We start from the raw sequence: 14862 nt of genomic DNA, 5'->3' as shown, positions 1-14862 counted from the left end.
CAGTGTATCCAGCCGGAGCTCCAAGCTAGCAGACGACGCAGCGCGAAGAGCAGGCGCCTTGCAATTTGCTTCCCGCAAAAACCTGAGATGGCGCGGGAGGAGAAACATGCGGGCGGAGACTTTTTTTTTTCCTTCTCCGTTGCGGTACGCATCACGTTTTTCTTGCTTGTTTTTTCAGTTGTTCGCGTGCTGTCACCCGTGTCAGGCCTGTCCATCTTGTTTTTCTTCTGGTTTTTATTGTGTTCGAAGTGCGTGCCGGCGATCGCGTTGCCATGAGCTCAACAACTCCAACCACGCGGAAGAAGCGAAAGCAGTTTTCTTTGAGTGAGAAAGTAGGCATTCTTCGCGAGATAGAAGACGGGAAGAAGCAATCCGTCGTGGCTAAAGAACGTGGAGTGGCACGGTCGACGATCGCCACGATTCTCAAAGATAAAGAGAAAATCTTTAGGCACCAGCAAGAATCTCAGCTTACCCCATCAAGGAAGTGACTGCGGCTTGGCGATTTCCAGAATATTGACGCAGCAGCGCTGACTTGGTTTAAAGACGTGAGAGCACAGAATGTGCCCGTGTCAGGCCCAATGCTGCAGGAGAAGGCGCGGCAGTTCGCTGCAATTCTTGAGGTTACCGGCTTCGAAGTGTCTTCTGGCTGGCTCCACCGTTTTCGCCAACGAAACGGCGTAACCTGGCAGTCTGTGTCTGGCGAGGAGAAGGCAGCAGATGAAGCAGCAGCAGCCACGTGGAGGGAGGAAAGCTTCCACGAAATGGTCAAGTCTTACGCAGCAGCTAATGTTTTTAATGCAGATGAGACTGCCTGCTTTTATCAGCTGCTCCCGGACAAGACAATGCATTTTAAAGGAGAACAGTGCAGAAGCGGCAAAAAGTCGAAGCTTCGCGTCACCGTGCTGTATTGCTGCAATGCAGATGGCACTGAAAAGTTGAAGCCTCTGGTGATCGGGAGGTTTTCGAAGCCGCGCTGCATGAAAAATGTAGTGTCGCTGCCGTGCCATTATAGGGCGAATCAGCGTGCCTGGATGACCCGCCAGCTCTTTTCCGAGTGGCTGCTGACGGTAAACGAGAAGATGAGGAAGGAGGGGAGGCACATTTTGATGATTGTCGACAATTGCTCGGTGCACATTGTCAACATACGGCTCACGAATGTGCGTCTCGAGTATCTGCCGCCGAACTGCACGTCAGTACTTCAGCCACTGGACCAAGGAATAATAAGGAGCGTGAAGTCGCACTTCCAGAAGCGCCTTGTTCAGCGGCTGCTCATCAACCTGCGCCTGCAGCGCTCGACAGCCATCAACGTCCTACAGGCTGCGGAAATGCTGACAGGCGCATGGTGGAGCGTCACGTCCACCACCATCCAAAACTGCTGGAAGAAGGCCGGCCTGACGATCACAGATGGCCAACCACAAACCGATGAACCGGCAGCGGAGGACAGTTCGAGCGAGCTTTGGAGCGAGGTGGCCGAGCAGCTAGCCGTCGATCCTTCAGTCACATTTGACGACTATGTCCAGTGTGACGATGCGACGTGGACCTCAGCGGAGCTTACCACTGGTGACATACTGCAGAGCGTCCAGGGCACGGCGACTCAAGATGAGGAATGCAGCGACGACATGGACGATGACGTTACGGCAGCACCCGAAGACCGCGACGAGTCCATGTCGGCCACAGATGCGTTGGACTGCTTGCGAAAACTCCGCATATTTATAGCCAAAAGCGGCACAGCGACCGAAGGCGTGCATAAGAATGCGGACGGTCTGGAATCGTTCGTTCTGCAGAGTCTCTGCTGCACCCGTCAGAAGACGATCACGGACTATTTCAAATAAATGTGCCTTGTCCGACGATCACGTGTGCATTGTGTGAGAAACGAGTTCAAGGAGGTACCGTTTCAAAGGTAGGACGTTTGCGTTACTGTAATGCTATTGTTATGGCTAATTTTTGGGCTTTCACTATAACGACCTTTCAGAATAACGAACGTTTTCCCGCGGTCCCCTGAAGTTCGTTGTAACGGGGTTTGACTGTACCGGGAAAACGATATATCACTTATAACTATCAAATTCTTTAGATTTATCAATTCTCCCATTGCCACTATGTAAAAATAAACTATATATAACAATACAATTAATGGCAAAATAACGGACACGCGAGATACAATTCTGGCCACACAGAAGGTGTGTATTTGTCACAAGTGCTGCAAACCGACTGGCACTGAGAAATCTGTGAGAGGGCGATGCGTGCGGCCTAGGAATCAAGCATTATCATCGTCCCAATTGCTGGAGGGAGAAGGGAAGAGCTTTCTTGGCTGCTCCACTAGAAAGCTCGTTTCCTCAGTTTCCCTGTCCTCAGTTCTCTCCCCCCCCCCCCCCCCCCCTCTGAATTTCAGATGGTCGATTTTGTGAAAAAAAAGTTCACCTTATACATGGCAACATACGATAGTTATCACAGCTCCTCCACTAATGCCCAGCATCTAGAAATGCTTACAAAGGCAATCCCTACTTGGATGGAAAATTAGGCTACCAAGGCAACCGATTCCAAGAATGCTTCGCCATCAGTGTTCGCCTCAATGATCAATTTCTGGATTCTTTAAACATACTTTGCGCTTATGCCTTCCTCATAAAAAAAAAAAAAGTATGCTGTAAATCTGCTCCTTTAGAAATTCGTCATCTTTAGATGACAAAACAGTACCACAAAATAGTCCTGCAACAAAAAGAAATGACAAATGTATGACACAGACCTTTTCAAACGAAAAATCCATGAACTTGTCAGTGACAGAGTCGTAGGTCTTGCTCTGCGAGTGAAAGAGGCAGCAATGCATAAGTCAAAGTTTCTCAGAAGTGAGCAGCTGAGCACAACTAAATACAGTATGTGCATTCTTAATATAATTATCATTTTGAAATGCTAAAAGCTTGGGTCTTTTCCCTCTCTAAAGTGTGGTCCTCACCGTCATCTCTCCTCCAAAACATTCGGCCGCGATGTGCGAGGGGTCAAAGGGCTTCACTTCAGCATCGTTGAACAGGAACCTGGAGGTGAATGCGATCGAAAGAGCACAGTGCATAAGTGAAAGAGACAAAAAGCCTAACATGTTTCCAAAATGAACATACTGCTTTGATCGATCACACCGACTAAAAATGGCCTCCACAAAAAAGAAAAAAAGATGTAGCCCTTTCCAGCCCTGCCCACACAAACCTGCGGGTGCAAAAAAGTCTATTTTAGACATCAAAGCAAAAATTTATGTTTTGTCCCAGGCCACTGGTTCCTGAAGGATTAGCAAATAAACTCATCTTGCTAGTTTGAGAAAGCACACAAATTGAGGGGTTCACCACCTTGGAGCGACACATGGGCTACGAGGCACACCACTGTGGAGGGCTCCAGACTGAGTTAAGCCACCTAAGAATCTTTTAATGTGCCCTGACCTCGCACAGCACACACGCACCTTTTGTGAATTCACCCAGGGGTTTCCAGCGGAAATGAAATTAGGGGGGATGTATAACCCCCTAATGGACATCATCGTCATTATCATCATCAGCCTGACTACGCCCACTGCAGGGTAAAGGGCCTCTCCCATGTTTCTCCAATTAACCCTGTCCTTCGACAGTTGCGGCCACTGTATTCCCGCAAACTTCTTAATCTCATCCGCCCACCTAACTTTCTGCCGCCCCCTGCTACGCTTGCCTTCTCTTGGAACCCACTCCGTTACCCTTAACAGCGGTTATCTTGCCTTCGCATTACATGCCCTGACCAAGCCCACTTCTTCCTCTTGATTTCGACTAGGATGTCGTTAACCCGCGTTTGTTCTCTCACCCACTCCGCCCTCCTCCGATCTTTTAACGTTCCACCTATCATTTTTCTTTCCATAGCTCGCTGTGTTGTCCTCAACTTAAGCTGAACCAATGTATTAGTACCCATGATGACACCTGTCGGCAAACTAAAAGAAGTCTTTTGGACAAGCCCTACTCTCCTTCAACTGGACACAAGGGTGCCAGAAAACACACGATAAGCTGACTTATGATGAGCCTGGCCAATCCAAGTCCACTAGGGGGTTAAATTTCTGGAGGGGGCGGAGCTCAGGGTAGAGAAGTGGTATTTTAAAGTTTTTATTTGTGTCGTCGATGTGTAGCACAGGACTAGCAACATTTATGACTCAACGCTCAAACAACACTTATGACCCAAAGTAAATTTCCCACTCAGGAGAAGGCTACCCCCCATTCAATTCGCCCTTGGATTGTATACTATGCAAGCAACTATTGTCACAATGCACTAAACACATGGTCACAAGAAAAAAAGAACAACAGAACAGTGTACACATACCGCTAAGCGTTACAGGCCCAAACAAACTGCACCACTGTTTAAACTCACCACTTGTCCTTGCCCGGGTTTTGCCGTTCTCGGATGAAGCTGTAGTAGTGGCCGCCATCTGCCGTGCCCGTGTGCACAGTCACACCAATCAGGTCGTACTCGTAGCTTCCCGCATCTTCCTCCTGTGCTTCTGCCTTCGCTTCCCCATTGTTGTCTGCGAGCAAAGGCAAACAAACAACGGTGTCATTGATTGTCGCCAAACAGGGTCTTAATGCACTGTGTGGCATTAGCATGCAAACTGTGCACACAAACATATAGACTAAATGAAAAGGAATCTGCACTGGAAGCTACGGCACTCAGTAAACTCCTGTTAGGACGAACTCGGTTAAGACGAATTCTGGGATAAGGTAAACAATGTGAGACCATTTGGTTGGTTCCCATAGGAGTCGATGTAAAAAAAAATCCGCTTAAGATGAACTGTTTCACATGCAATTCGGTTAACACAAACTTTTGCAGCGACCGCAAACCTCGGCGACCCCGCACAACGGCACTCATGGGGCGGCTACATGATATTGTCGAGCAAAGGAAAATATATATATACCGTATAAACGCGTGTAAGGGCCGCACCCGTGTATGGGCCGCACCCCGTTTTCCCGAAGGAAATGTTTAAAAAAAAATAAATCCGTGTAAGGGCCGCACCCGAACTTTCCATGACCCAGGCGGGAACAGCCTTCTAAATGCACGCGCCGTGGCCTCCGCGATCGGCTCCGGCTGCGAACAACGGTGCGCTCGATCGCGGAGGCCAAGCACGCGCACAAGAGCTTCCAAAAACCGTCCATGGATAGCGCCCGAGGCCGCAGCCATCATCATCATCATCGATTTTTTTTCTCCCCCGCGACTTCCCGCTATCTAATCAGCATCAGTATCGCCAGCTCCAGTCTTTTATGGCGGATTAGCGCGTTCGCCGTAGTTGTGGCTTTCGCGTGCTGCCGCTGAGTAATGCAGTTTTAGCACGATGGGCAAGCACCTTATCAGCTACACGGCTGGGAGTTAGCTCTCGAACGCGGCAAGCGTGCGGAGGACAGGGAACTCGACGTGGCCGAGAAGTGCGTCCGATGACCGTGCAATCAAAAGGGTGCATTGAGAAACACAAGCTGCAAAAAACGCGCTTTCCGAGGCGAGCCGTGTGAGTTTCCCGAACTGCTCTGCTAGTGATGGAAATGCGGAACAACGGCTATGCATTGACAGCGGACATGCTGCGCGGCTTCTTTGGGATGAGCGTGCACCAGAGCACAACACCAGCTCAGAGTCGAAATACTCCGCGAGTGTCGACTGAACGTAGAATAAATGCCGTTCATTCCCTGATTGCTGTTTTTGCTGAAAAAAAAATTTTTTTTTTCTAAATCGCGTGTATAGGCCGCACCCCGAAAATTGGCTCCCGAATCTGGAAAAAAAAGTGCGGCCCTTACACGCGTTTATACGGTAAAACACTTCCACACAAGAAAGAGCAACCTGACAAGACAGCTTCCGTGCAACATTGAACCACTGTGTGGAGAAGCTGTCTCGTGGCGAAGCTTTCATGCTGATGCGGGAACGGCAGGACACCTTCGCTCCTGCCTGTGTGCAGTGCAAAGATGCTAGATCTCAGCATTGTGTGCACATCATGGGCCATGCGTTGCCTCCAGCGGACTAAAAGGCAAGTAGGTGTGGGGTGCACCGCTCGTTGACTTAGGGCTTAAACAGTTGAGAACCGAATTTTACCTGACACATGGATTTTTAACTGACAAATGTATTTTTAACTGACACATGAATTTTTAACTGACACATGAATTTTTAACTGGTACTGGTCCACACCATGGCGGTGGTGCGATAGCGCGCACTTGTGCACACGTAGCTTGAAACATCACTGACTTCATGCACAGTATGCTCATGTAATGGCCTTCCCTATGCCCTTCGATACTAGCAATGTTAGGTCGTCCACCCAAGCTGCATCTGTCTAGAGACCATGCTCAAACAAGCCGTAGAGAAGGCTACCAGCAAAACCGCACTTCCTGCACGATGCAGGGGGTGGTAATAAGGGAGTAATTACTCATTGGCGTCCACCCTGAGCGCAGCCATACGGCTACAAAGGAAAGCTTTCCTTTGTAGCCGTATGGCTGCACTCGGGTGGATGCCAATGAGTAATTACTCCCTTATTACAAATCTACTCCACCTTGGGGGATTCCCCTAAAACATTTGGTGCACGGGGTGGTACGCACCTTGTCGTGCCTGGCTGGGCAGCAGGTTGCTCTCCATGTAGCTGGACATGTCCAGTCGCAGGGGAAAGGAGAAGTGGGTGTTCACCTTCTCCTTCATCATGGTCACCATGTTGAAGGTGTAGCGCATGGTGTTGAAGCACAGGATGCGGGGAAGCCGCTGGATGCAGGCCCTGCACAGGAGATGGAACCGCAAGAGAGATGAATGCACAAGACCACAACCAGACAATACACAGCTGAAGATACGAGACACAGTCTGAAATACTGTGAAGGTGATTAGCCATCGCTCATCGATTAAACTAAAGTACAGTAAAACCTCGTTGATACATGTTTTAAAAAATGCAGTGAAAAACACATTATCCGGGAAAACATAAGTTCCAGACAGCCTAATTTTGAAAAATGTACCTGTTGGTTGAGGTACATGTTTGCACTAACACTTTCACTTCATAGAAACCTAGTGCGCACAGATTTCAGTTTTCATTTACATTGTCCTAGTGCAGAAGAGCCACAGAATAAATTTTTGCTGCGAACAAATGTCAGTGTCGCTTTGAAGAAACATTTTTTACCAAAAAATGCAGTGGATATGGTACCTTGACCTTTTTGGAGCAAGATACCCAAAAGACAACATCGAAAGCAATAAGTCAGAAAATATAATACGGTACAAGTGACTCATGGCACTGGTCTTTGTAGTGCCGACTCCACATGCTGTATAGCGCTTCTCACTTCACATTGTGTTACAGTACATCTCAATGATACAAACCTGGCTGAAACCAATTTCGGGATGATATAAATTCATCAAGATTCCTTCGCCGATGTATACTGTGTACAATATGCAGGATTGTGGATGTTCCGAATGCCCTGCCGTGCCACTACAAATGATACGAATGCGCGAGCCTTAACCGCACCCTCAAGCATTAAGTGCAGCCCGCACATCGCCGCCAACTCTGCGACTGCTCCACGAGTAGTGAGCTGTGGCCTCGCGGCTGTAAATAAATCCTGTCAGCCATAAACAGATCTAGGTGATTAAATTCCCATTCTTTTGCAACGGAATTTGTCCGTTTTGGATGATACAAATATTTCTTGACCCTGTGAGGTTTGTATCAATGAGATTCCACTGTAATTCAATAATGCAAGGCAATCCTCTCAACGCTTGCATTGCAGATTAATAAATTGAAATCACTTTTTCGCAAAGAATTATCACACACTCTCCACCACAGTGTCAGCTCCTTGAGTCACAGGCTACAGGATAAAAAAAAGAGGGTGAAGGGGAAAGGGAAAAGGGCACGTACCTTTTCTCAGCTCGGACTTTTTTCCCACACTGGGAGCAAGTGTACATGTTGTCTCCTTCCAGAGTGTCCTTCACTGTCAGTTCATTCATGGACTCCTGCAAATAATAATAATAAAAATTATGCCCCAATAGTGTCATCAACAGGTAATGCTGCAAAGTACAGAGCAGAGCTTCTAGTGGCAAGCATAATGGAAAAAAAAGAAAGTAGCGTTGTCCTGAACTCAGGTTTTCAAGCAAGGCGTGCCAAGGAGACCGTAGACTTGGCTCATTGACCCAACTCCCCTGCCTCCGTCCCGTTCCCTTATTCACGCAATAACCCAACAGACTCAAATGGTTCTCACCCACAAAAATATAGTTGTAAAGCTACAAAAAGACTAAAAAGACTAAAAAGACTAAAAAGACCACACTGTGTAGTTCCTTTAGTGAGAACAAACTAGGGACGCCAAATGGTAACATTCCAACTTCCCTCACTCCTGAATAGATTAATTGCTGCAAACATTGACATAGGAAACATTAGCTGCTCTGACCTCCTCAACTACTTTATTTCTGAAGCCACATTTTTCTAGCATTCATACTTTGAACTTGTATTTCATGTATTGGTTGCTGTTTTTTTTTTTTTTGCTTTTCTTGTTATTTCTTAAAGCCGCATTGATTTTCTGCACACGCTGGTGATTGTGTATCTCTGTTGTCTTTTTTTTCTTTTCTTTCTCTCTCTCTCTCTTTTATTTTCTCAGAAGTGCCGTTGCATGCCACTGCCTACTTGCTGTACAGGGGGTGGGAACCTTGTCAAGGGATAACCGCTTTTATTCCCATCCCCTCCAACACTGTATGGTGATGGAAATAAATCATTTTTATTATATTATAAATGGTTGTATAGTAGGAGACGTATGATTGTTTGAGTCTTTTTTGAGTCCCCGAGTCTTTTTTTCTCTAGATCTAAGTTCTTGAGCATCAGTAAAGCATGCATTTTTTTCTACAAATTTGCAAATAGACTCCCCAGTGTAACTTACGTAAAGATTTCGCATGTCAGCCACTTGGCATCGCAGAGTATAGAATTCTTCCAGTGTTCGACTGATGTGATTGCAGTCCAGGGACACCACATTGTTGGACAGCACCCCACAGAAAAGGTGCTTCACCAATTCCTTCTGCAAAAAGAAACACGCCACCAATTTCAAGTCAGGTGGCGCCAACATTCTGCAAAGCAATTAATTTCTTCAGACCAACAAGCAGCCTATCAATGTCCTTTAAAACTGGAGTAACCACTTTTAAAAACCGGAAAGCAATGCTTAATTTTCACTTAAGGGGGGACACTGGTCCTGAAAAAAAAAATTTTTATTAATGAAGTCACAGTTACGAAATCTTCAAGGACTATGTATTTTTGTGTGCTGGTTCTAAATATGTCATTTAATTTAATGTAAAACAATTCTTTGAGCACTTATGCACTTTTTATGCAAGTATCTTGCGGAGAGTTTTGAAGAAAATTTGCTGCAGGAAACTCGCTGAAATGCATGCCATTGGGTTCTCTTGATGCCAAGGAATACAATAAGGGTGAAATTGTCTTCCTGCCTATCATAGAACTGAAGTTGTCGCTTCAGAAATGAGAAGGAAAGTGTGTATTCCTGTTTCTGAAGTGGCAGCTTCAGTACCCTATTACTCAAGTTTTATGAGAGCCAGGATGATAATTTTGCCCTTATTGTATTCCTTGGTGTCAAGAGAACCCAATGGCATGCATTTCAGCGAGTTTCCTGCAGCAAATTTTCTTCAAAAATCTCTGCAAGATACGTGCATAAAAAGTGCATAAGTGCTCAAGGAATTGTTTTACATGAAATTAAATGACATATCTAGAATCAGCGCACAAAAATACATGTGCCCTGAAAATTTCATAACTATGACTAAATTAATAAAATTTTCTTTTCAAGACCAGTGTCCCCCCTTAACACATTAAATGTCTGCCAGACAGTCGGAAAATTGATTGCATGACCAGTCTTCAAGACCAATCAGGAAGCAATATTTTCTGAATTCTACGACAACATCTGAACACGCCACCTGTTATACAAAGCATGCAAACATACCCTTTATAACACAATATGATGGTCAACCATCATACAAACAACAACAAAGCATTTCTTAGCAGAAAGCATTTTTTAAAAGAAATGTAACAACAGAAGGGGCACACTACTACAGACCAGTTGCGGAGTCATCTCTTCCAGCTTGCTAATCAGGTCTGTGAAGAACTCCACCATGTCTTTCTGCTCCCCGGTGTTGAGGGGCTGATGGTCCATTGTGTAAGCCTTGCAAAAGCTTCGCGGGTTGTAGGCTTTCCGCTCACTCTCCTGCGAGCACATAGAGCACAGACCTGTCAATACCAACTCACACTGCTCACAAATGATTTTCTGCACCAAACACCATTGGCCAGGTCACACCTGTCATGCAGAATGACTGATTGTCTAGAAGCGACCACTGAGCTGTACGCTGACATATTCCCCCCCCACCACCCCCCCACCCCCCCACCCCAACTCTGCCTTGAATGAAAGGATAACCTAACTTATACAGCTAGACATCATCATCATCATCATCAGCAGCAGCAGCAGCAGCAGCAGCCTGACTATGCCCACTGCAGGGCAAAGGCCTCTCCCATGTCTCTCCAATTAACCCTGTCCTTCGCCAGCCGTGGCCACCGTATTCCCGCAAATTTCTTCATCTCATCCGCCCACCTAATCTTCTGCAGCCCCCTGCTACGCTTGCCTTCTCTTCGAATCCACTTCATTACCCTTAAGGACCAGCAGTTATCTTGCCTTCTCATTACATGCCCTGCCCAAGCCCACTTCTTCCTCTTGATTTCAACTAGGATATAATTAACCCGCGTTTGTTCCCTCACCCACTCCGCCCGCTTCCAATCTCTTAACGTTACACCTATCATTTTTCTTTCCATAGCTCGCTGCGTTGTCCTCAACTTAAGCTGAACCCTCTTTGTTAGCCTCCACGTTTCTGCCCCATAGGTGAGTACCGGTAAGATGAGGTTGCGGCCAAGTACTACACCAGGGTGGCCAAATCCTGCTCTGGTGAGCAAGTATGCAGCTAGCACTTGATAACAGATAGAAGTCATGTTCCAGGACTCACCAAGAGATAAGCGAACATTCTCTGCAGTTCCCTTAATGTTTGGCAGTGTTTTCCTTCTGCAATGGTCTATAAAGAAAGGAAACATACAAGTTAAATCAATGCAACAAGCGAACTGTGTAAGTAGTTAAAGGCATAGCATTACAAACTGAAAAAAAAAAGAAACAGTTAAAAGCAACGTAATACGGTCACATAATTCAATATCGAAAATAGCAGCACCAGCTCCAAAAGAAAGCTGCATGCCAGAGCTGTCCTTGCATATAAAAAAACAGCTACTTTGACTCGTTAACAATGCAGGTTCATTCCGAGACTCCACGTTTTTCACTACATGTCTTGCTGAGACTGGAAAAGACAATCGGAGCTTGCCCAGCAGCCAAGCACAAATACCAGAGCACTTACTAAGTAAGGCAGTCATTCCAGCTGAACAAAACACTCCAACTCCAAAATCCTGCACGGCTACAAGTTACTGAAACCGGAGTAACACCAGGCTGCATAAAGGCGGTGCCACCAGAGCATGTGAACGTCAACGACACCATAAAACGCACAGGCATTCGTCGCAAAGCAGATCATCTTCATTCCTTCCACCACCTTTGACCACACACTCTTCAGTGCCAAATGCAGCGGTCGTATCCCGTGGGGGAATGCAAGAGCTCCTGACACCGTCTCCTGCAGGTCAGAGAAACTATCACTGCTGTCTCACTTGATGTCTCTTGGCCCCAAGAGCCTTACCAAGCTGGCCAAACAGCGTAGTAGTCAGTCGAGGGATGGGCACAGACTGGATTCACTGATCCAAAATGCTCCCACTTACCACATTCGCATCTAATTTGGTCACACAATACCCAACAGCACTCCCATTCTCTTTTTTACTACTGCCACGCACAGCTGAAATGCAAGAAGGCCAGAGTCCCTTCTCCTCCTCACCTGTGCGGAAAGGATGGATGCGCGTGCCTGTGGCAGCATGAACAGGTGCTGCATGCAGGAGGCCAGGTAGCAGGTGGCCCCCAGATTGGTCAGACCCACGTAGCCACACTCAGAGCGGCCATCTTCGTGCGGCCAGTAGTCCCAGGGGTAGGGGCTGTGCGACTCTGTGCCAACGCAAGCACTACATTACTACACTGCCTACATCGTCATCATCTCATCTAGCAATCTGCACAGAGCTACGTGATAGCGGAACCACCCAGTGGCACGAGGATAACAATGCTGACTCGTTTCTCACCATTCTTATAACCCGAACTTTGACCAAGCGCACTTTCATAGCATGCTGAAGCTCGTGTGCGCACCCAAAGCACACACGAGCTACAGGATGCTATGAAAGTGTGCATGGTAAAAGTTCGGAACATAAAGACAGTACATTTTATAAGATAAGGACAGATAATGCAGTACATTTTTCCATCATACCTGGAGCAAAGCACAGCATAAGAAGGTCCATGGGTCTTACTTAAATGGCACCTTAGCCCTTTCAGACATGCATTATGTTCTACTATCGAGAAAAATGTGAAAAGTCTGTGTGCAAATATTTGGAGCCCTCTATTTCCCCAAAATAAGATGAATGACTCCAAAACTAAGAACGGACGCACAGCGCACACACTTCCACGCTCACGGAATCGTGGCCCTAATCTTCAAAAAGACATATTTATGCCCAATTAATTATTTTCTTTGCCATCTGAAGCTCTTTCCACAATGAAAACTCAGCTACAGTAAGCTTTAGTAAAACATTCCATCACATCAGAGAAAAAAAAAAGTCACAGCACCAGACAGCCATCATGGCCTCGTGATGCGCATTTTTATTTCTTGTTTTTGGAAAGCACCCCTTTTTTCCAGGCATGAAACGGCCCCACCATTCTGTCCAGCAGGGATTTCAAATGTAGCCGGCATCGCTGAACTTGTGATGACAGCGCTTCACGCTTCAAAAAAAAAATTCGAGAAGCCGTGGTCATGCTATTCAGCATGGCGCCAACGTACCATATTGACTGACAAGTAACACATTTTTTTCTCTCTTTTCCTTGATAATAAAAGTGAAAAGTCCACCTTCACGTTATAACTGAATGCATATTCTTGAGTAAATAAGCTTTTTTTTTCTTCTTCTTGTACCGTGCTGGGAAAAGCAACCGTCGCGTATCCTGGTGGTCGTTCACTCACTTGGGCAGTGTTGCTGGAGGAGGCGAGCGTGAATCAGCCGGAAGTTGTCCTCGGAGCCTCGCACCAGCTCCAAGAGCAGGTCATACGCTGCGGCCCGCACGCCAGATGACTTGCACTTCGGAAGCAGGCGTCTCATCCCACCCTGGCTGCTCACAGCAAACAGGCAGCCCATTATGCCCAGGGCAAACTCCTGCAGCAAGGCACCAAAACAAGTAAGAGCTACAGCTGCCAGTAGTAGTACACGGGCAGCACAGGTGCGACCTCACGTAGACCTCTTCTCGACTCTCCAGACACCTCAGCTATCTAGACTGTGGGGAGAAGCTCCGTATTTCAACTCTTTTTCACGGGCATCTAGAATTTCGCCTCCATCGAACCTCGACAGCTGCGGTTCGACCCCGGCCGCGGCGGTCAAATTTCGATGGAGGCAAAATTCCAGGGGCCCATGTACTGTGCAATGTCAGTGCAGGTTAAAGAACCTCAGGTGGTCGAAATTTCCGGAGCCCTCCACTTCGGCGTCCCTCATAGCCTGAGTCGCTTTCGGACATTAGACCCCCACAAACCACAACTCTTTCCAGTTCTACAGTGAACCTCGATTATACGACGTTCAGGGGACCGCGCGAAACCGTCGTATAATCCGGGTGTCGTATAATCGAAAATCAAAGAATGCGGCCAGTGGCGCTCGGCCTTGCGCCGAAAACTGTTGACCGGCTTCAAGCCCGCGGCAAGTACGCCAATCAGATTAAAAAAGACAAAACCCAGCATTTGTTTGAAACAGATTTGCAAAAAAATCTTTATTACCGTTTAAAAAAAATCGGTATTTTTTTTTTGCACCTTTGCCCAACCTCGGCGCATCAACTTTCTTTCAAGGGCTGCCACGTCCGGCAGTAGGTCGCCAACATCGTCGCGCGCGCAAGCAAAGCGCCGGATGTTGTCCACGCTCTGCAACACGTCCGCGTAACTAGGAATGGGAGCGCAAACCTCAGCATCGTTGTCCACTTCGGAAGTTTTATGGTGGGGCACAAGCATCCATTACTTCCATTACAAAAAGCGCCGTGGACGCCGCTGTCCTCGCTTGGGCGAGCGCGGCCTCGCCCGCTTATCTGTTTTTTCATCAGCGTCGGCTCCTGCCGACGCATCTGTTGCTGGGACGCGCATCTTATCTTTTCTCTTTATCTTTCCTCTGATCTTTTAACTCTCCTCGGCAGCGGTGGTGGCTTGGCTCACGCCAGTAGGCGGGCCCGTGCGCTTTCCTTTTCATCCTTCTCTCAGTCGCAACAACAACACGCAGGCCGCGCCTCCTTGGGACTCCGACTGCACAGGCTCGACGAAAAAGAGAGCAAGTGCACTTGGCGGCCTCGGCAACGCTCTCTTCCGCGCAAAAACGGGGGTGCTTAGATTCGCATGCAAAGTTTTTTTTTTTTTTTTTTCAGAAATTTTTTCCGAAAATAGGGAGGGGGGGGGGGGGGGGGGTGCTTAGAATCGCGAAAATACGGTACATCCCGGCCTGCGTTTGCTGAAGACCTTTTTTGACGGACGGTACGAGCCAGCCGTCGTACGAAGCGGGGTCCTAAAATTTGCGTCGTATAACCGAGGTTTTTAATGCATTGTCTCTATGGGGGTTTTGCCGGGACCGCACAAATTCGTCGTAAAATGCGGGTCGTCGCATGACCGGGGGACGTATAATCGAGGTTCCACTGTAATCACAGGCATTGGCAGCTGATCCCATAATCCAGCGTTGGACACGGTGGCTACCCTTGACAT

The 14862-nt window shown here is 47.3% G+C and overlaps 1 protein-coding gene across 6 annotated transcripts in view; it reads right to left on the bottom strand.

The window, feature by feature from the left end:
• puf (ubiquitinyl hydrolase 1 puf) overlaps positions 1-14862 on the bottom strand; it is a 103043-nt gene that overhangs the window by 28383 nt on the left and 59798 nt on the right. For all 6 annotated transcript variants that reach the window (XM_089557296.1, XM_089557298.1, XM_089557300.1 and 3 more), the window contains 10 exons: positions 13102-13291; positions 11884-12047; positions 10966-11031; positions 10032-10178; positions 8856-8990; positions 7847-7941; positions 6561-6730; positions 4363-4516; positions 2948-3026; positions 2741-2794 (listed from right to left, as the gene is read on the bottom strand). In XM_089557296.1, the coding sequence (XP_089413422.1) occupies positions 2741-2794; positions 2948-3026; positions 4363-4516; positions 6561-6730; positions 7847-7941; positions 8856-8990; positions 10032-10178; positions 10966-11031; positions 11884-12047; positions 13102-13291 (1254 nt within the window). The remainder of the gene's footprint in view (positions 1-2740; positions 2795-2947; positions 3027-4362; positions 4517-6560; positions 6731-7846; positions 7942-8855; positions 8991-10031; positions 10179-10965; positions 11032-11883; positions 12048-13101; positions 13292-14862) is intronic.

This window comes from Amblyomma mixtum, chromosome 8 (assembly GCF_055824585.1).
Source record: "Amblyomma mixtum isolate Tamu chromosome 8, ASM5582458v1, whole genome shotgun sequence".
Taxonomy (NCBI): Eukaryota; Metazoa; Arthropoda; class Arachnida; order Ixodida; family Ixodidae; genus Amblyomma; species Amblyomma mixtum.
This window is presented reverse-complemented; position numbering and strand designations above follow the sequence as displayed.